Source organism: Salmo salar, chromosome ssa21, assembly GCF_905237065.1.
Source record: "Salmo salar chromosome ssa21, Ssal_v3.1, whole genome shotgun sequence".
NCBI classification, from domain to species: domain Eukaryota; kingdom Metazoa; phylum Chordata; class Actinopteri; order Salmoniformes; family Salmonidae; genus Salmo; species Salmo salar.
This window is the reverse complement of record NC_059462.1, coordinates 4,222,739-4,245,731: the sequence shown is the minus strand read 5'-3', so window position 1 is coordinate 4,245,731 and position 22,993 is coordinate 4,222,739. Positions and strand designations below refer to the sequence as shown.

The 22,993-nt window shown below is 40.9% G+C and overlaps 1 protein-coding gene across 3 annotated transcripts in view; it reads left to right on the top strand.

Moving 5' to 3' along the window:
* Window positions 1-22,993, top strand: part of nalcn (sodium leak channel, non-selective) — a 357,726-nt gene that overhangs the window by 76,413 nt on the left and 258,320 nt on the right. For all 3 annotated transcript variants that reach the window (XM_014163790.2, XM_014163789.2, XM_014163792.2), the window contains 3 exons: window positions 14,259-14,410; window positions 18,792-18,934; window positions 20,894-20,998. In XM_014163790.2, the coding sequence (XP_014019265.1) occupies window positions 14,259-14,410; window positions 18,792-18,934; window positions 20,894-20,998 (400 nt within the window). The remainder of the gene's footprint in view (window positions 1-14,258; window positions 14,411-18,791; window positions 18,935-20,893; window positions 20,999-22,993) is intronic.

Below are 22,993 nucleotides of genomic sequence, written 5' to 3'. Positions count from 1 at the left end.
ATTCTAAGTACATAGCCCAGGCATCACGGGCTCGCTATTTAGACACCCGGCAAGTTTAGCACTCACCATAATCATATTTACTATTATAAAAATTTCATTACCTTTTGTTGTCTTCGTCAGAATACACAGCCAGGACTGCTACTTCAATAACAAATGTTGGTTTGGTCCAAAATAATCCATCGTTATATCCGAATAGCGGCGTTTTGTTCGTGCGTTCCAGACACTATCCGAAATAGTAAAGAAGTGTCACGCGCTTGGCGCAATTCGTGACAATAAAATTCTAAGTATTCCATTACCGTACTTTCGAAGCATGTCAACCGCTGTTTAAAATCAATTTTTACGACACTTTTCTCGTAGAAAAGCGATAATATTCCGACAGGGAATCTCCTTTTCGGCAAACAGAGGAAAAAAATCCCAAAGGCGGGGCGGTCGGGGTCACGCGCATAAGCCAGTGTCTCTTGATGGGCCACTTGAGAAAGGCGATAATGTGTTTCAGCCTGGGGCTGGAATGACGACATTCTGTTTTTTCCCGGGCTCTGAGAGCCTATGGACGACGTGGGAAGTGTCACGTTAGAGCAGAGATCCTTAGTAAATGATAGAGATGGAAAAGAAGTTCAACAAATGGTCAGACAGGCCACTTCCTGTAAAGGAATCTCTCAGGTTTTGACCTGCCATTTGAGTTCTGTTATACTCACAGACACCATTCAAACAGTTTTAGAAAATTTAGGGTGTTTTCTATCCATATGTAATAAGTATATGCATATTCTAGTTACTGGGTAGGAGTGGTAACCAGATTAAATCGGGTATGTTTTTTATCCAGCCGTGTCAATGCTGCCCCCTAGCCCTAACAGGTTAAGTTTCTGTCTCCATATCATATGGTAAATATATCCGATGCAAAAAAAACATCTACATTTAAAGGTTGTTAATATTAATTTGCATTTATTTCCGTTAATTCCCATATATTCCAATTAATTCCCATATATTCCTGTTAATTCCCACGGAAAGTTTCCACCTCTGAATATTCCCCAAACTGTGCAACCTTAGTCCAGAGACTGATGATGTGCCCTGGGGGTTATAAACAAAGGATCCATTTCTGGAATGTCGTAATTCTGTTCGTAATTCTGGTGAGTTACCGCCATTCTGATATCCAAAACACAAAAAATGTTCTGGTCTAATAATGTAGGAAATAACACACACACAAAAAAAAATACTGAAAAGTTGCTTAGGAGCTAGAAGCAGAGCTTCCATGTCTGTCGACGCCGTGTTTCCCCTGCCCCTGTTCCTGCCCATTTGATAGTGGACCATTCTAAATCAAAACTAATTTAACATTAGTAGAGACAAGATTAAATTGAGAATAGTCTGATTGGTGATAATATGATCACTTGATAAGAGAACAGTGTGTGCAGCCTGAGGCAAGGAACATTCAGATATTCATTGGCAAACTTCAGACGGGCATGTATATGTGCTTTCTTGAGCAGGGGGACCTTGTGGGCGCTGCAGGATTTCAGTCCTTCACGGCATAGTGTGTTACCAATTGTTTTCTTGGTGACTATGGTCCCAGCTGCCTTGAGATCATTGACAAGATCCTCCCGTGTAGTTCTGGGCTGATTCCTCGCCGCTCTCATGATCATTGCAACTCCACGAGGTGAGATCTTGCATGGAGCCCCAGGCAGAGGGATATTGACAGTTCTTTTGTGTTTCTTCCATTTGCGAATAATCGCACCAAATGTTGTCACCTTCTCACCAAGCTGCTTGGCGATCGTCTTGTAGCCCATTCCAGCCTTGTGTAGGTCTACAATCTTGTCCCTGACTTCCTTGGAGAGCTCTTTGGTCTTGGCCATGGTGGAGAGTTTGGAATCTGATTGATTGATTGCTTCTGTGGACAGGTGTCTTTTATACAGGTAACAAGCTGCGGTTAGGAGCACTCCCTTTAAGAGTGTGCTCCTAATCTCAGCTCGTTACCTGTATAAAAGACACCTGGGAGCCAGAAATGTTTCTGATTGAGAGGGGGTCAAATACTTATTTCCCTCATTAAAATGCAGATCAATTTATAACATTTTTGACATGCGTTTTTCTGGATATTTTTGTTGTTATTCTGTCTCTCACTATTCAAATAAACCTACCATTAAAATTATAGACTGATCCTTTCGTTATCAGTGGGCAAACGTACAAAATCAGCAGGGGATCAAATACTTTTTTCCCCCACTGTGTATGTTTTGATTTCTATGACATTCTTAGGTTTATCATTAACAACTAAAGTTGCCAAATAACTCTAAATCTTACGTAGCCTATATGACCTGTTTCAAATGATTAACATAGACTACATATGCACACTCGCTTCGGAATGGGAAAAATATCCCTTCATTTTTATTCAGCTAAGTTCAATTATATTCTTCTTGCTATAAAATCATATAAACACAGGACTAATAAGCATATCTTGTCTGCTAAATTAACAAGCCTACAGCCTATGTGGCATGCCACATAGCCATATAACATACCGTAATAGGCCAACTCATATTCTGTTAATCTGAAAGACATTTTCTTCATATCATAATTTTTCTTTAGACCTACCTAAAATAAATAATGGATTCATTATGGTGTGTATTAAATTGATTTATTAGACTTAAAATGTAGATGTTCCAAAGGCACACATCAGCAGCTTGTATGTGGAGACCTGGAGATGCTAAACGTGTATGTTAATTAACGGTCAATTACCGTGAGACCGGCATTCCTTTGCATGACAATAACTGGCTGACAAAATATCATGACCTACCAGGGACCTCATGATACGATATTATCACAATACTTAAGTGCCGATACAACATGTATTGCGATTCGATTCTGCAATTTTATTGTGATTTGATGTTCCAAATATATTGCTCGCTATATGTCCAGTGCAGAGAGACGAGTGAGCATGAGACAGTGAGTTTTGATCAGTCATGGAAATAAAAGTGCTGAAAACATATTGGATCGCTATTTAAAAACAAGATGGAGATGAAAAATCCCAGAGTTTTGGCGCACGTACAGCCGACTAGCACCAGTTAACGCTACCTAGCAACAAAAAGATATACTGTATATATTTTTTTACAAATCCGTACTTGGAGTCAAAGTATCAATATAACATAATACAGCTAGTTGGAACTGTATACATTTTTTAACCCATATCCCTACATTATGGTCATATAGCAGATGTTTATTTAAAACAATCCACAGTTAACACATTCAGTATGTGGTCCATGATGTAATCAAATCAAACCCAAGTTGCATTCAGTTGCCCAACACACGGAACGTTGAAGATACAAAGACTCTTCACTCTACACCAGCCATTTTAAATATCCATGAAGTTAAAGTACATTTTTGTTACAGATTTTGTGAAACTAATCACGATTAATCCCAGATCTGGTTTTACTTTTAACTCAGTAAATGTTCTGTGACACACTATTACTGGACCTTTAACCCACCGTTTGAGGCTTAATTTTTCATGTGTGCGTTGTGAAGAAAGGTGATTTATTTTATAACGTGTTAGCCATTATCCGAGTCTCTATAATTAACTGTATCTGGATTCACCGCTAGGCCTTTAATTGCCCCTTTTGTGATATGGCAATAAATTATCCCTTCTCAACCCTGAGCCCTAATAAACAATGTTGATGAATGTCTGGCGGGCCAATTTGAAGGCATTCATTTTCATTAGAGACGTCAAGCGGCTCCTGGAATAACACCTGCGGCTAAAGAGAAAGGTTGGGGGGGGGGCTGGCTGTGTGTCCCCACTTGGTGATGTTGGTGTGTCAATGTCTCATATTCATAGCTTGTCTATTTTACAACTAAAATGCATTTACCGGAAGATTGCCATATACACTTGCACTCAATATTATAAGGGGACGATAGTGTAAATAGGTTTGAGCCAGCAATCCATGTTAAAGTGAGTTTTTCCCCTCGTCATTTCTCCGTCAATACTCCATATTACGGAACGAAATTTGGCACACTGGTTGAGAACTCAATTCCCTAAATGGTCAGCAGATGATGGCGCGATCCGCTTGCTAGTTATCTTCTTGGAAGGATGGATAGAAATGTTGCATTCTCCCGTAGGGATTTTTAAGAAGACATTTAAGAAAGAAGTTCCACTAAGTTGTCTACAGTGACACTCGAATGTCAGAGAAATATTTAAATATGGTGCTTTCGGAAAGTATTCACACCTCTTTACTTTTTTACATTTTGTTGTTTTACAGCCTGAATTTAAAATGGATTACATTTAGATTTGTGTGTCACTGATCTACACACAAAACCCCATAATGTCAAAGTGGAATTTTGTTTGTAGAAAATACTCTAAATTAATAACATATGAAAATCTGAAATGTCTTGAGTCAATAAGTATTCAACCCCTTTGTTATGGCAAACCTAAATAAGTTCAGGACTACAAATTTGCTTAACAAATCACATAATAAGCTGCATGGACTCATTCTGTGTTCAATAATAGTGGTTAACATGATTTTTGAATGATTACCCCATCTAAGTACACCACACATACAATTTTCTGTAAGGTATCTCAATTGAGTAGTGAATTTCAATCACAGATTCAACCACAAAGACCAGGAAGGTTTTTCAATGCCTCGCAATGAAGTGAACCGATTGGTACAGGCGTCCTTCCTAACTCAGTTGCCGGAGATGAACGAAACTCCTCAGGGATTTTAAAACAGTTAGAGTTTAATGGTTGTGAAATGAGAAAACTGAGGCTAGCTAGCTAGCTCAACTCAGCAAAAAAAGAAACTTCCTCTCACTGTCAACTGCGTTTATTTGTGTAAATGTGTAAATAGTTGTATGAACATTCAACAACTGAGACATAAACTGAACAAGTTCCACAGACATGTGACTAACAGAAATGGAATAATGTGTCCCTTTTATTTATTTATTTTTATTTCACCTTTATTTAACCAGGTAGGCCAGTTGAGAACAAGTTCTCGTTTACAACTGCGACCTGGCCAAGATAAAGCAAAGCAGTGCGACACAAACAACAACACAGATTTACACATGGAATAAACAAATGTACAGTCAATAACACAATAGAAAAAAATATATATACAGTGTGTGCAAATGAGGTAAGATTAGGGAGGTAAGAATTATCCCTGAACAAAGGGGGGGTCAAAAGTAACTGTCAGTATCTGGTGTGGCCACCAGCTGCATTAAATACTGCAGTGCATCTCCTCCTCATGGACTGTACCAGATTTGCCAGTTCTTGCTGTGAGATGTTACCCCGCTCTTCCACCAAGGGACCTGCAAGTTCCCGGACATTTCTGGGGGGAGTGGCCCTAGCCCTCACCCTTCGATCCAACAGGTCCCAGACGTGCTCAATGGGATTGAGATCCGGGCTCTTCGCTGGCCATGGCAGAACACTGACATTCCTGTCTTGCAGGAAATCACACACAGAATGAGCAGTATGGCTGGTGGCATTATCATGCTGGAGGGTCATGTCAGGATGAGCCTGCAGGAAGGGTACCACATGAGGGAGGAGGATGTCTTCCTTGTAACGCACAGCATTGAGATTGCCTGCAATGACAACAAGCTCAGTCCGATGATGCTGTGACACACTGCCCCAGACCATGACAGACCCTCCATCTCCAAATCGATCCTGCTCCAGAATACAGGCCTCGGTGTAACATTCATTCCTTCAACGATAAACGCGAATCCGACCATCGCCCCTGGTGAGACAAAACCATGACTGGTTAGGGAAGAGCACTTTTTGCCAGTCCTGTCTGGTCCAGCGACGGTGGGTTTGTGCCCATAGGCGGCGACGTTGCCGGTGATGTCTGGTGAGGACCTGCCTTACAACAGGCTTACAAGCCCTCAGTCCAGCCTCTCTCAGCCTATTGCGGACAGTCTGAGCACTGATGGAGGGATTGTGCATTCCTGGTTTAACTCGGGCAGTTGTTGTTGCCATCCTGTACCTGTCCCGCAGGTGTGATGTTCGGATGTACCGATCTTGTGCAGGTGTTGTTACACGTGGTCTGCCACTGTGAGGACGATCAGCTGTCCGTCCTGTCTCCCTGTAGTGCTGTCTTAGGGGTCTCACACTACGGACATTGCAATTTATTGCCCTGGCCACATGTGCAGTCCTCATGCCTCTTGCAGCATGCCTAAGGCACGTTCATGCAGATGAGCAGGGACCCTGGGCATCTGTCTTTTTGTTTTTTTCAGAGTCAGTAGAAAGGCCTCTTTAATACCCTAAGTTTTGATAGCTGTGACCTTAATTGCCTACAGTCTGTAAGCTGTTAGTGTCTTAACTACCGTTCCACAGGTGCATGTTCATTAATTGTTTATGGTTCACTGAACAAGCGTGGGAAACAGTGTTTAAACCCTTTACAATGAAGATTGAAGTTATTTGGACTTTTACGAATTATCTTTGAAAGACAGGGTCCTGAAAAAGGGACTTTTCTTTTTTTTATTTCATAAGATAATGAAATATATATCTTCTGAAGTAGTTTGCTAGCTAGCTAACCTGTGTTCAAAGTATAACGTTCTTAGCTAGACACAAGCAGAGCGATACATAGAATGATATGTAGAACAAGGCAACCAAAGTCTATTAGCTAACGAACCTCATTTGGTCTATTTTAACTAACCTAGCTAGCTAGCTAATGCTAACTGCCCAGTGACAGTTTCAACAAACAATGCAACAACTTTTTACCTTAGATAATTCTTACCTAGCTATTTCAGTTTGGACATTCAACGCTGGTACAATAATACAATCTCTTACGACGATGTCCTAACGTTATAGTATGGTATTCACTTGCCTATGCAAAAAACACTCCCCGTTTTCTTCTTCTATGGCGTTATGGCAGTCTGCATGCCGCCACCTACTGTACTGGAGTGTGTAGTCAATCACAGCTTACAGACTAAATGAATAAAGAAACAAACATATTAAGAAAAACAATCTCCAACCTAATCCTGTACTACTAAGAAAATAAAAAAAGAGCCATACTAACTTTTAACATACCCTTACCCATCCCCAAATCCCATCCAAGTTCCCCATCCCCGTCAAACTTCAACAACCCAACACATCAATCTTTCTCTCTCTTCCACATACCGGTACTTACATCAACACATGCTTCACTGTTTCATCAACCATATACTCCGTACACAAACCATTCACATGCTTGCCAACCAGATGTAACGATGAGTTCAATGTCCTAGGCCCAACCGAGCAAACACCGCCTCTTCATCCCTAATCTGACCTTAGAATCTTGGTCCACCGACCTTTCTTTGGAAGGCATATGAATGCCGGCCCTTGGGCTTGCTGTCCCACATTTTCTGCCACATATCTATTGTAATGGCTCTAATATTACATTTGGCCCCACCTACCTCTCCTGGTCGTACTGTCTGAACTAACTTAACTGTGTATCAGGGTTCCCCAACTAGTAAAATAATAATATTTGAATCTTCATTGTTGGACATAAAATAATGTAAAGGCATATGTGATCGTATCCCAATGTAATCAAGGTTAGAAATTATTATGTTTTTGTGAAATACTATCTGTTTGGGGTCCTTGCGGTCAATTGTCAATGTACAAAATATTTATAATTATAAAATGGGTTGTTTTGGATCCTGGATGCTGATTGGATGAGCAGTGTTCCAATCTGTGTTGTATTGGCCGTCACTGCGCCTTCGTAAGAAACTGCAATGCGGACTTGGTTGAGACCAACCACGAATTCATGCTGGCACTTTTCTATGGTTAGCACTGACATGTCGGACCTGGTTAAGATCAGCCTCCAGCTAGATGTCCTATGGCATTTTCGAGAAACCCAATTGTGTTTCTGATCACAATAACCCAAAAAATGTTTTATGTATATTGTTGTCGGTCGCTGAAAGAAATCACGCACCCTTGCAACTTGTCTCTGACAACGAAGCTATACCAAGTTCATCCTCAGATTTTTCAGGCAGAATTTTGGGTTCATTTTAGGAATTGGTTTGACATATTTGTATTATTAACCACACATTTTCCTGGCCCTCATTGGGTTCAGGGAAACCTGGGGGACACGGTTGCTCCTCCTCCTCTGACAATCAGAACCATATTCTACCTTTAGTACCTTTTCTTATACCACTGACCAAGTGTGATAATTTTCTTAACCCCGAGTGAAACAGGCCAAGAGACAGGCATATGCATATAACAACATAATCATGTGGTGGATATTGGTAAGGCTGTAGGGGTTGACACCTGAAATAGACCTGCATCTACATACCAAATTATGTGGTGATACACCAATTAGTTTACAATTTATAAGCATTTATTTGACAGGCCACAACCCTATAAACATTGATTGGTTCAGAGTGACCATCTTGTTCGAGCTACACTCCTGCAAGTGACAGACCATTGAAGATTGACTTCCTTGTCCATAGATGCTGTATACTGTACCACATTTTGTAAAGAATGGCCCTTTAGTTCCGGAGAGAGGGCAATTTAACTGGTTTATAAAAGATTTGCAGAAAATCCATCATGGGGAAGTTAGGTACAGTGCAATGCAAATGCAAATCTATACATTTGTAAATAATTATTTAGTTCATAAATTCGTTATGTAATTGTAAGACCTTTTTACAATTGGTCTAGTGCAGCGGTTCACAGAGTTTTTTTGCCCACGACCCCATTTTGATATCGGAGCTTCCAAGTGGCGCAGTGGTCTAAGACACTGCATCTCAGTGCCAAAGGCGTCACTACAGACAACCTGGTTCGAATCCAGACTGTATCACAACCGTCCGTGATTGGGAGTCCCATAGGGCGGGGCACAATTGGCCCAGTGTCTTCCGAGTTTGGCCGGTGTACGCCGTAATTGTAAATAAGAATTTGTTCTTAACTGACTTGCCTAGTTAAAGGTTAAATTAAAACAAATATATAATATCTGAATATTATTGCGAACCCAATAAATTATGTAATTAACAGCCAATGTTTACTGTTTTAATTGGGGTTATGGCAGTCAATTGCAAAACATTGTAACAGTATTTCTGATTGTATTCTCAACTCACCATCATATACTTTTAATGTAGGGCTATGACAGTCAATTGCAAATTAGTCTGACTTAATTAATATTATCTCACTAATGAGATGGGTGTGCTTGATGCATGTCGCATTGGAGCATCTCAAAGTCAGGGGGCGTGGTCATCAGTGCACACCTCATCTTTCCTGTCTGATCCAACCTGGATCTAAATTTGTTTTCAATGCAAATGAGAGCACTGAATCAGCGTACCATGAGTTTAAATGCTCGGAGGGAGACGGCACAGTATTCCCTTTGAGTCAGGAACCAAAACTCATCCATAGTGACCCATGAATGAGTTGTCTTCAGCATTCGGTCACGTGACAGCTCGATCAGCTGTTAGATTTCACTTACCGGCATGTCAACTGAGCCAGGATCACAGTCAAATTGATTTAGCTGATTCGGTCACTCATCTGTAGAATGTTTTTGTATTTCCCCTGCATGCTTGCGTTCAGTTTTCCAAATATGTCTGTTACACAGAAAGTCAATATAGTCCGTTTTTTTTTTACATCCATTGCAAATGAAAACAGTTCCTCTCTCAATTTGAAAAATCTTTCCAACACTCCCCCTTGATAACCATCAAGGCTCTGTGTGATTTAAAAATAAATAATTGTCAGGCTCTTATCCCGTAAGTCCACATAGTTTTGTGAACTGGTGTGCACAATGTAGTTTACAATCAAAATTACCTGCTGCATATCTCCACACTCAGCACTTTTGCTGCCAGTTGTTCTCGGTGTATCCATTATAGCTCAGTGTAGCTCAGTGTATCATACAATACATCCATATGGCAGAGGGAGACACATTCATAACCTGGAGTGCAGAGGCCTGCCCACCGTCCCGTGATATATGGAGCACAATCTGTGCAAAAGCCCACCATTCGATCCCATGGAATCTGTTTTTCGTAAATATAGCCACACAGCACACTGAACCTCCCATGTGCAGTTTCTTGCTCAGGAATCGTGAGACAGAACAATATGTCCTCGTGAATAGCATCCCCGACATGTAGCGAACAAATGTCAATGCATCTTGGCCCTCACAGCTAATGTCTATTTGGAGAGCATGAGGTGGGGAGTTTGAGTTGTTCAGTCAGTTTCCTCTTGATTTTCTAGCTATAGCATCAATTCTTAGTTTCACAGTGTTAACTGACAAAGGTATTGATGTGAGTTTCTGTGCCTCTGCCTCCCCACACATTGTTTTCACCATATCAATTGCGGCCGATAAAATCAAAGTCTCTGCAATAGTGTGTGGTTTCATACTGTAGCGGGCTTAGCCGTTCACCATGGGAATGATTCAAGTTCAACGGTCAAGGGCAGGCTTTTCCCACGATCTAAGGGTGCTCTCTGGTTGAATTTTCTGCTGTTAAAAATCTGTACCATTTTGAAAAACGACCACTTTAGGCTGCCATTGATAGCCATGTTGTTTTATGCCATTTCAAATAGTTATAATACAGAGTAATAATGTTTGGTGGCAGGACTTGTTATTATCAGACCTAGAAAATACACCCCCTGGAAATGATTACAAAAAACAGTTTTAAGTGAAATATTAGCTTTTGTCTGAAGGCGAAAAGACAGGAAATTCAAAGCCAATTTGACCTATTCACTAACATGGATTTTCCGCATAAGAAGCTTGACTACTGCTGGAGTACTGTAGCTTTAATTAATTTACTGTACTTCAACAACAGATGTACTCACATTGGATGGGTTGATTACGATTCAACCCAATCTCAAACAGCCTAATACATACTCTTAGAGTAGGTTTACCCCATTAATGTACTTAGTAATGTACACGTGTTTTTTCATGTAAGACACACATGCAATCTGCCATCTGGGAATCTGTTCAATGTTCCTAATCTTGATGTATACCCATTGGTTCTTAAAGGGTCAATCAGCAGTTCTATCAACAACAAAGCCGATATCCCGCCACTGTTTTGGTATAAAGTTGAAGAATTGGGGGCTTGAGAAACGTAATCACTCTCAAAATGAATCGATAGAGCTATGGATACAAAATGACAATATTTAACAATATTCAGATGGCTGAAGAGTGTTTGTTTAAAATTATATTGTTTGCAAACAAGGCCTAAAATTAACACCCGCCACGTGCCAAATGTGGGACGATTTTGGCATTGGCGAGTAAGATGCCTATTTCACCAGCCAAATTGGCAGGTGGTCAGGGCTGCATAGTGCGAGCATTGCACTTACATTTGTGAATAAAACAGTCAAGTATGATCACATTTATAGATATATTATTGCTGCAGTAGTTGTTTTCAAAGTATTTATGCCTTTTGTTTCATAGCTGGTAAATAAATCTCACAAAGTCAAAGAGCTACGAATCCTATAGCCTAAAGTAAAAAATGTATGACGCAATCACAGATTGACCCTTTAAATACTATACCTTATAAATGTCTCGAGACAGAACAGTTGAAACTGGAGCAGCAGCACGGTCAGGTGGACTGGGGACAGCAAGGAGTCATCATGTCAGGTAGTCCTGAGGCATGGTCCTAGGGCTCAGGTCCTCCGAGAGGGAGAAAGAAAGAGAGAATTAGAGAGAGCATACTTAAATTCACACAGGACACCGAATAAGACAGGAGAAATACTCCGGATGTAACAGACTGACCCTAGCCCCCTGACACGTAAGCTACTGCAACATAAATACTGGAGGCTGAGACAGGAGGGGTCAGGAGACACTGTGGCCCCATCCGATGATACCTCTGGACAGGGCCAAACAGGCAGGATATAACCCCACCCACTTTGCCAAAGCACAGCCCCCACACCACGAGAGGGATATCTTCAACCACCAACTTACCATCCTGAGACAAGGCCGAGTATAGCCCACAAAGATCTCCGCCACAGCACAACCCAAGGGGGGGCGCCAACCCAGACAGGAAGACCACGTCAGTGACTCAACCCACTCAAGTGACGCACCCTCCCAGGGACGGCATCCATCATTCCTTAAATTCTGACCAGTTTCCCAGTCCCTACCGATGAAAAACATCCCCACAGCATAATGCTGCCACCACCATCCTTCACTGTGGGGATGGTGTCCTCGGGGTGATGAGAGGTGTTGGGTTTGCGCCAGACCTATGTTTTCCTTGATGGCCAAAAAGCTCAATTTTACTTTCATCTGACCAGAGTACCTTCTTCCATATGTTTGGGGAGTCTCCCACATGCCTTTTGGCGAACACCAAAAGTGTTTGCTTATTTTTTTCTTTAGCAATGGCTTTTTTTCTGGCCAGCTCTGTGGAGTGTACTCCAATCTCCGCTGTGGAGCTGTTGTTGCCTTTCTGATTTGTTGCCTGGTCTGTGAGTTTTGGTGTGTGGACCTCACTTGGCAGGTTTGTTGTGGTGCTATATTCTTTCCATTTTTTAATAATGGATTTGATGGTGCTCCGTGGGATGTTCAAAGTTTCTGATATTTTTTTATAACCCAACCCTGATCTGTACTTCTCCACAACTTTGTCCCTGACCTGTTTGGAGAGCTCCTTGGTCTTCATGGTGCTGCTTGCTTGGTGGTGCCCATTGCTTAGTGGTGTTGCAGACTCTGGGGCCTTTCAGAACAAGTGTATATATACTGAGATCATGTGACAAATCATCTGACACTAGATTGCACACAGGTGGACTTTATTTAACTAATTATGTGACTTCTGAAGGTAATTGGTTGCACCAGATCTTATTTGGGAGCTTCATAGCAAAGGGGGTGAATACATATGCACGCACTACTTTTCTGTTAATTTTTTTCAATTTATTGAAACAAGTATTTTTTTTTCACTTCACCAATTTGGACTATTTTGTGTATGTCCATTGTTATTTTTTTTTTTTTTTTTACACATTACATGAAATCCAAATAAAAATAAATTCAAATTACAGGTTGTAATGCAACAAAATAGGAAAAATGCCAAGGGGAATGAATACTTTTGCAAGGCACTGTAGATGGCAGCATTCGCGCAAAACTGAAAGCACAAACCCCCACATTTAACCATGGCATGGTGACTGGGAATATGGTTTTATACAAATAGTGTAGTTATTCCCTCAGTAAGGCAATCAAACAGGCAAAACGGCCTCAGACAAGCTAAAATTTCACTTAAAACATTTGATATGACAAACAGTTGCTTTCTCCAGTGCTTGAGCTCTCACCAATCTGCCTTTTTATCTCATTGTATTCTCTCCTGTTTTTGTCTGTGCACATTTCAGAAAAGTCTGTATTGAAAGTATTTTCAGTCTTATCAGTAATTTTTGTATATGTAAATTATTTTTCTGTCTTTCATTAATTATAGGAAAAACAATAAGGGGGCTTTATACTGAACAAAATATAATGTTGGGCCCATGTTTCATAAGCTGAAATAAAAGGTCCCAGAAATTGTCCACACTGTATGCACCAAAAAATATTATTTAGCATACATTTTGTGCCCACATTTTCTTACATCCCGGTTAGTGAGCATTTTTCCTTGGTGAAGATAATCCATCTACCTGACAGGTGTGACATATCAAGAAGCTTATTAAACTACATGATCATTACACAGGTACACCTTGTGCTGGGGATAGTAAAAGGCCACTCTAAAATGTGCAGTTTTGTCACACAACACAATGCCACAGATGTCTCACATTTTGAGGGAGCAGGGCAATTGGCATGCTGACTGCAGGAATGTTCAACAGAGCTGTTGCCAGAGAATTGTGTGTTCATTTATCTACCATAAGCTGCCTCCTACGCCATTTTAGAGAATTTGGCAGTACATCCAACCGGCCTCATAACCACGCCATCCCAGGTCCTCCGCATCCGGCTTCTTCACCTGCGGGATCGTCTGAGGAGGGGGTGGGGGGTGCTGAGGAGTATTTATGTTTACATTTATTTATATTAAGCTCTTTTGTGGGGAAAAACTAATTCTGATTGGCTGGACCTGGCTCCCCCAGTGGGTGGTCCTGGCTCCCAAGTGGGTGGGCCTGTGCCCTCCCAGGCCTACCCACGGCTGCACCCTTGCCCAGTCATGTGAAATCCATAGATTAGGGCCTAATGAATTTATTTCAAATGACTGATTTTGTTTTTATGAACTGTAACTCAGTAACATCTTTGAAATTGTTGCATGTTGCATTTATATTTTTGTTCAGTATATAGTTGAGATTGTTAAATGTTGATGTTTCAGTTCCAATGTCTTTCTCAAGATTAGTTTCAATGAACAATGCACTTGGCAAACATAAGTAAGCTCTAAAATGAAATATGTATTTAATGTGTTTGTGTTTCTGTGTTTGTCAGTACTGTGACATGGAACAGCCTGGCCATCCCCGACACCCACTGTTCGCCAGACGGGGAGGGCTACCTGTGTCCTTTGGGCTTTAAGTGTGTGGACTTGGAAGAACTGGGGCTCAGCAGACAGGAGCTGGGCTACAGCGGCTTCAACGAGCTCGGTACATACACACACATGCACATGGGTGTACCCCTACACGCACATGCATGCACGCACACAGCATTTTTAGCTTTGTACGTTCAGCTTAGTAACTGCTGTGTGAATAACCAGCTTTGAGTTATATTTGTACAACTACCAATTTAGATTAGAAGATGCCAAGGCTGGTATCTGTGTGTTAGAGCTGTGCTACAGCGGCTTCATCAACCTAATATACAGATTACACCTCTGCTGGAACACCTTTGTTGGTTTACATCCCTGCATAAATTAATCAGACCAAAAATGTTGAGGATTATCATGGTGTTTCCCAAAAAGGTGGGTCGGTACCATGTAAATAGAATAGGGATTCTATTTCTTAGCATTTCTATGGACAGTACTGTAGTGGATTGTAGCTGGTCTTTCCTGGGTTATTTTCTCAGAAGCAGAAAAAGCTACAAAATAAAAAAAATGCTTCTACATGTGCCTTGGTCTGGGGTTCTGGCCATCTTAGCGGCGTGATTCATTCTTATCACCTGAGCGGAGCCCAAATCCAGTGTCGGATACTCTGAGCAGTGGCTCTAATCTCTAAATAGCTGAAGGATAGAAAGAGAGATAGGGATGGAGAGATGGGTACAGAGAGAGAGAGAGCTTAACAGACCTTGACAGACTGGGCATGCAGGGAAGGCCTGAATTCTTTACTTCTCTATCTGTTCTCTCTTTTTCTCTCTCTATCCTCAGTCTTTCTCGCTCTCTCTTTCCCTCTCTCTATTTCTCCCTCTCTCAATCCCTCTCTTGATTAGTAGTATTTTTTGGAGGAAGAAGTGCATCCCTGTCTACCAGTGTGTTTACTTCACGCATTGTAGTGACCACAAACACACTGCTCTTTGGGTAGTTGAAGCGATTCCCCTCTCTTTCCCTCTCTTCCCCTCTCTTTCTCTCTTTCTGTTTATGTATTACTGACTTGTTTATAGTTTATAAAATGATACCATGTTATTCAATCATGTTGCATAGCCATGCATTGAAGACATGTGTGTTGCATAGCCTTGTTATTATGGCACTTACATAGCCTACATACAGTGCATTCAGAAAGTATTCAGACCTTTTGACTTTTTCCACATTTTGTTAAGTTACAGCCTTATTCTAAAATTGATTAAATTGTGTTTTACTCCTCATCAATCTACACACAATATCCCATAATGACAAAGCAAAAACACGTTTTTTGAAATTTGTGCAAATGTATTAAAACTATAACAACTGAAATATGACATTTACATAAGTATTCAGACCCTTTACTCAGTACTTTGTTGAAGCACCTTTGGCAGCAATTACAGCCTCGAGTCTTCTTGGGTATGACTCTACAAGCTTGGCACACCTGTATTTGGGGAGTTTCTCTCATTCTTCTCTGTAGATCCTCTCAAGCTCTGTCAGGTTGGATGGGGAGTGTCGCTGCCCAGCTATTTTCAGATCTCTAAAGAGATGTTCGATTGGGTTCTAGTCCGGGCTCTGGCTGCACTACTCAAGGACATTCAGAGACTTGTCCCGAAGCCACCCCTGCCCTGCCTTGGCTTGGCTGTGTGCTTAGGGTCGTTGTCCTGTTGGAAAGTGAGCCTTCGCCCAGTCTGAGGTCCTGAGCTCTCTGGAGTAGGTTTTCATCAAGGGTGTTCCGTTCATCTTTCCCTCGATCCTAACTAGTCTCACAGTCCCTGCCACTGAAAAACATCCCCACAGCATGATGCTGCCACCACCATGCTTCACAGTAGGGATGGTGCCATGTTTCCTCCAGACGTGACGCTTGGAATTCAGGCCATTGAGTTCAATTTTGGTTTTATCAGACCAGAGAATCTTGTTTCTCATGGTCTGAGAGTCTTTAGGTGCCTTTTGGCAAAATCCAAGTGGGCCATCATGTGCCTTTTACTGAGGTGTGGCTTCCGTCTGGCCACTCTACCATAAAGACATGATTGGTGGAGTGCGGCAGAAATGGCTGTCCTGGAAGGTTCGCCCATCTCCACAGAGGAACTCTGGAGCTCTATCAGAGTGACCATCGAGTTCTTGGTCACCTCCCTGACCAAGGAACTTCTCCCCGACTGTTCAGTTTGGCCGGTCGGCCAGCTCTAGGAAGAGTCTTGGTGGTTCCAAACTTCATCCATTTAAGAATGATGGAGGCCACAGAAATGCTTTGTTACCCTTCCCCAGATCTGTCCCTCGACACAATCCTGTCCCGGTGCTCTTCGGACAATTCTTTCAACATCATGGCTTAGTTTTTGCTCTGAAATGCACTGTCAACTGTGGGACATGTGTGTGCCATTCCAAATCATGTCCCCAATCAATTGAATTTACCACAGGTGGACTCCAATCAAGTTGTAGAAACATCTCAAAGATGATCAATGGAAACAGGATGCACCTGAGCTCAATTTCAAGTCTCATAGCAAAGGGTTTGAATACTTTTGTAAATAAGATATTTCTGTTTTTTATTTTTAGTAAATGTTCAAAAAATTCTAAAAACCTGTTTTGGCTTTGTCATTATGGGATATTGTGTGTAGATTGAGGCAATTTTTTTATTTTATGCATTTTAGAATAAGGCTGTAACGTAACTAAATGTGGAGAAAGGGCAGGGGTCTGAATACTTCACAAATGCACTGTATCTGTCTGACACCGATGCATGGAGATAATTATGAGCTGTTTTCCTCCAGCATAATCTTCTAAACATACACTTTGAAACCCCCCCAGCTGAGTCAGCCCACTCACTCTTGATTTAACTTTTTTTTTTTTTAGGTTGCATTATCTTCCATCAAATGCTTTTGCTGTTTTTCACTAAAACTAAAACAATTTGATGAACTTCTATTTGTGCACAAAAAAATGTGTATGTGTGTGTTCATTACAAAAACACTAGTGGCTCATGAGTCACGTGTCCATGGTAACAAGTGATAAAGTCTTTGTGCAGTGGGGATGTTTTGATTCACTGAAAATGTAAATGAAAGTTTCTTATTGGACTATTCCCTCCCTGTTTTGGTCTGTTTTCTTTAATTGGTGCCCAATGAACATGACCAAGTTTTTAGACACCGGTTATTACTCCCAATGCTTTCATTACTGTGTTTGAGAAACAATTTTACCAGCCCAGAAGATGTTGACAAGGAACCAAAGAGACCACACACACTTTTGACTTTGTGAATTTAATTCCCATGGGAATTAGGTGTGGAGTTTGGCGTTAGCAAACAATGTATTTCACATTTAACAGCAACACGAGTACAAATGATAGACAACAAATACAGAGAGAGAGTGTGTGTATTTATGTTTGTGTGTGTGTGTGTGATCACTCCCAGTGTGCAGAGATCCTCTGGCCTTCTACCTCCAAGTCCTTGTCTTGACTGCATCAAGAACGTTTGAGATGACAGTTTTAACTGAAGCTGAAGCTACCCTCCTTAACTGTAGTGACATAATGTAATTTTTTTGTTGGTGTGTGTGAGTGACATGGTGACTTATTTCCCGGTACAGTGGCAGCACCCCACAGTAAGCCACCTGAGACAAGGAATGCAAGGAGGTTTCATAGAAACATTTGAAAAATGTACGGCCCATTGGCCATTCCATTAAATCAGAAGGAAACTATAGACCAGAAAGTGACACTGTCAATATACAGTTTTCATTATTACTGTACATGCTTACATGTCAACATAAACAGACCAATGTAAAGGAATATGCCCAAAATCTAATTCAGTGATTGCGTAATGTTCATTAAACAAGGCCACAGTATCTACTGTGAAATGCTCTGATTTACTACAACTAAGCGCTGGAAATGAGTGTAAGATAAGGTTGGATGGTGGAATGTATCTGTCGGTTTAAATTGTATGTCCCTATGTAATTATACAGTTAAAAAACAACCTTCAAGCTTCTCTATTAGGAATGCTAGGAAGTCATGTATAAGTATCATCCTCAAAAGGGATGACTGTTTTATGGCTCCTTGTAAGCTCCAAGTAATCTCTTTCATACAAATGACAAGGGACTCTCAAGGTATTGTGTTTGGGGTGAAAAGGAGGATCTGAAGGAGACTTTCTAATTGGTTACACAAAGGCCTTTGTATAACTCAAATAGTTGATTTAAACATGTGCGTGTAGTATACATGTAGCTCAACATGGGACCACCTAACTTTATTTCTCTCTCACTCTCTCGTCTCTGAGCCTATCTCCACTCTCTCGCTCTTTTTCTCTCACTCTTTCTTTCTCGCTCCCTCTCCCCTCTCAATTAAATACATTTTAATAGAAAAATACTTTATTATGCATTACAGAATTACTCTTATTGCCAAAACAACTGAAAGGGTCATAAGAGACTGAATCTTTCTTCAGAATTGGCAAGCAATTTTACAACTACAAATTTAATGAACTTATTTGATCTCACTCTCTACCTCTCTCCAGGTACCAGTATCTTCACCGTGTACGAGGCAGCCTCTCAGGAGGGCTGGGTGTTCCTTATGTACAGAGCCATCGACAGTTTCCCTCGCTGGCGCTCCTACTTCTACTTCATCACGCTCATCTTTTTCCTCGCCTGGCTTGTCAAGGTACAAGAGACAGATTTACCTGGCTTGCTACGATCCAGTCCCTTTTGACTGGGCAGATACAGTTATACTCCCTATCATCCCATGGAAGTATACCGTTTGTCTGGTAAAAGAGAATGGACCGTAGCAGGCCAGATAAAAGTGTCACTCGTATCTTGTGTGAGGAGACTCTTCTCCTGTGTGGTCCTGTTTGGAACAGTTGGTAAGAGCATGGCGTTAGCAACGCCAAGGTCATGGGTTCCATTTCCCGCTGGACCACCTACAAAAACATATGCACTCACTGTTATTAGACACTTTGTATAGAAGTGTCTGGTAAATTGCATGTACAGGTCAAAGTATTTGGACAGTGACACATTTTTGGTTGTTTTGGCTCTGCGCTCCAGCACTTTGGATTTAAAATGATGCAATGTCTCTGAGGTTAAAGTCATTTGAGGGTATTTTCATCCATATCGGGTGAACAGTTTAAAAATCAGAGCACTTTTGTACATATTCCCCCCATTTTAAGGAACCAAAAGTATTTGGACAAATTCTCTTATGTGTATTAAAGGTCCCCTATTCCTAACACACAATGACTACATCAAGTTTGTGACTACAATCTTGTCAATGTTTTGTTTGTGTTTCAGATTATTTTGTGCCCAATAGAAATGAATGGTAAATAATGTATTTTTTCATTTTGGATTCACTTTTATTGTAAATAAGAATATCATATTTGTCTAAATACTTCTACATGCTACGGATAATCATGAATGCATCGTGAATAATGATTAGTGAGGCACAAATATCATACCCCCAAGACATTCTAACCTCTCACCATTACAATAACAGGGGAGGTTAGCATTTTATATCATACCCCCAAGACATTCTAACCTCTCACCATTACCAATAACAGGGGAGGTTAACATTTTATATCATACCCCCAAGACATTCTAACCTCTCACCATTACAATAACAGGGGAGGTTAGCATTTTATATCATACCCCCAAGACATTCTAACCTCTCACCATTACAATAACAGGGGAGGTTAGCATTTTATATCATACCCCCAAGACAATCTAACCTCTGACCATTACAATAACAGGGGAGGTTAGCATTTTATATCATACCCCCAAGACATTCTAACCTATCACCATTACCAATAACAGGGGAGGTTAGCATTTTATATCATACCCCCAAGACATGCTAACCTCTCACCAGTACCAATAACAGGGGAGGTTAGCATTTTATATCATACCACCAAGACATGCTAACCTCTCACCATTACCAATAACAGGGGAGGTTAGCATTTTCTGGGGGGTATGATATTTATGTCTCTGTAACTTTCACCTCATAGTCATTGTATCATTTCAGATCCAAAGTACAGAGCCAAAACAACAAAAATATGTCACTGTCAAAATACTTTTTGACCTCACTGTATCTTTCTGAATTTGATCAATTTAGTCAGGTGTGTGGTACAGTAGATTCCTCCAGTCTAGACAAATACATTCACACCTGTGTCGTTTGCTCACTTCCATTCCCTCAAGAGTTAGATGGAGATGTAGTTATTAGACAAGTGAACTGTCAAGGAGAAACAGGTCATAGTGATACATTAAGATTCTGTCTAATTCTATGAGACAGGTAAAGTAGAGCTACTCTACCTGCCTAGTTAGATGTCACCTATTGCTCCTCTTTAGTGAGAATATCAGTGTACTTTCTAATTGGACTAATGACTAAGAGCAAGACCAGCTCAGAGACCTGAAGAAACAATCTTGTTTTCGTTCGTTATGATCTTCTCTCTCATCTCTTCCCCTCTTCATTGTTTGCTCGCTGTCTCTATATCACTCTTTCTCTCTCACTGTCTCCTTCACCTTTTCTCTTTCTATTTATCTCTCTCCCTTTATCCCCCTGTGTATCTCCTCATTTCTTTCCACCTCTCCCCTCCCCCCTCCCTCTCTCTCTGTCTCCGTCTATCTTTCTCTCTCTCAGAATGTTTTCATTGCGGTCATCATTGAAACGTTTGCTGAGATCAGAGTTCAGTTCCAGCAGATGTGGGGGTCCCGAAGCAGCACCACCTCTACTGCTACCACACAGGTACTGTTACACACACACACACAGACACACTTCAATCAGAGCCACATTAGAGTATTTATTTATAAAGCCATAACACTTTTGTCAAATTATCAAATAACATCACAGTTAGGTGACTTCCGGTTGTTCAGAGTAAGACTTGCTCACTGGGTTGAGCAAACAAAGCCAGGGCAGAAACATTGCTATGGCAGGTTTGATTAAATCTGCTCCTCCAGTCTCAATGTAACTGGTTCATCCGCCCACTATTCATTGGTATCCCAGCTGCCTGAACAATATCATGACGAGGAGAGAGGACATTTTCCATTTCCCTTTCTCTCCTGGCATATTGAAATAAGGGCATCGCAATCAGATTTAATTCAGCAAATGCACTGTCCTACCCTCTGGGGTTCAGTGCATATGCCCAGTGTTTGAAAATGCATATTTAATGTGAAAATGGCCTTTCTCTCATCCATACTATTTTCATGACTCAAATATAATGATGATTAGTTATGCAAATGAACAGGTTTAGGGCGGCATGTCAGACATCATATGGAGCGATGGTTAGAGGATGGAAGAGGCAGGAATGGCATAATACACACACGCATACACGCACGCATGCAAACACACATACGTATACACACACACTTTCAAAAAAACAGAATTCATTTGCTGCTTTGTAGAGATTTCTACTTTTGTTAACTTTTAACATTGCTTTGGGAAAGGGACTGTATTTTATTTATAATATGTGGTGCATGGAGAAAATAGTCCCTTTCTGAAATTAAAATGCATGACCCTCCCTTAACACTTGATCCGCTAAAGCAGTCTTTTTTTTTACGTCATTCCCCCTCCGTCCTTGACTTTTACTAAATACGTCTATATAACACGCTGTAGGTGTTAGAATCTTAATATCACAAACAGAACTGGAGTTCTGTCAGGACCTGTAGGAGGGCATGACATTTTTTGGAATGGTTTTCACCCATTGCCCCTCCTTCTCCCAACAGTAGGGCCTGCTTTGCTCCTTCTTCCGACAGTTGAAAGTGCAGAGCCCAGCTGATAATCATCCAGATAATTGCCTTGAAACTGAACCTAAACTATACCGAATCTAATTTCACACATATAACAGATTAAATAAATGAAGTAAAGTATTATGGGGGAGAATGGGTGAGTTGATGAGCGAGGGGAAGCGAACGATGCATAATTATGTCATCACCAATTGTGAAGTAAGAACAGAGAGGGCCATACTATTGTATTCATCCATTCTAATCATAATCTTAAAATGGTATGTACCCTATATCAGTCCATGCTCTCTGTTGGTAGAGCATGATGTTTGCAACGCCAGCATGGTGTGTGCAACGCCAGGGTTGTGGGTTCGATTCCCACGGGGGTCCAGTACAAAAAATGTATGAAGTGTATGCATTCACTACCGTAAGTCGCTCTGGATAAGAGCGTCTGCTAAATGACTAAAATGTAAAAATGTAAAATGTACTCTGGCCTACTTGGAGTAGGCTAGACAACGAGGGTGTGCAAGGGGAGAAATGTCACCATGGACAAGTTATACACCTCACTGTCTTTGGGAACAAGTTTATTGCAAAGAAAACAAGTCTATGAACAATGTGAGATGGGAGATGGCTCCCTCCGTGCAAAATAAGGCACCTGCACAGCCGTTGTACTCCACAAAGAAGAATTACAAGACAATGGGGACTCAATAAAGGGAACACAATTAAGAGAAAACCGGAGACTAATTTGCACTACAACCAAACAAAGTTATGTCTAAGTGAGTCACGCAAGTGAAAGTTATGAAAACAGCTAAATGAAATCCAACTGATTCCATTGCGTGATGATGCACACAATATAAGCACAAGATGACAATAATTTACTATTTGACTGCTGTCATATCGACACTTAAATTCATTATAATACCATTATAGCTTTTGTGCCAAGGCACTCATATAGGCTACAGTAACAAAAACTAATGAAAATCATATTGTGTTATTTGAAATAAAATGCAAATCATAACAT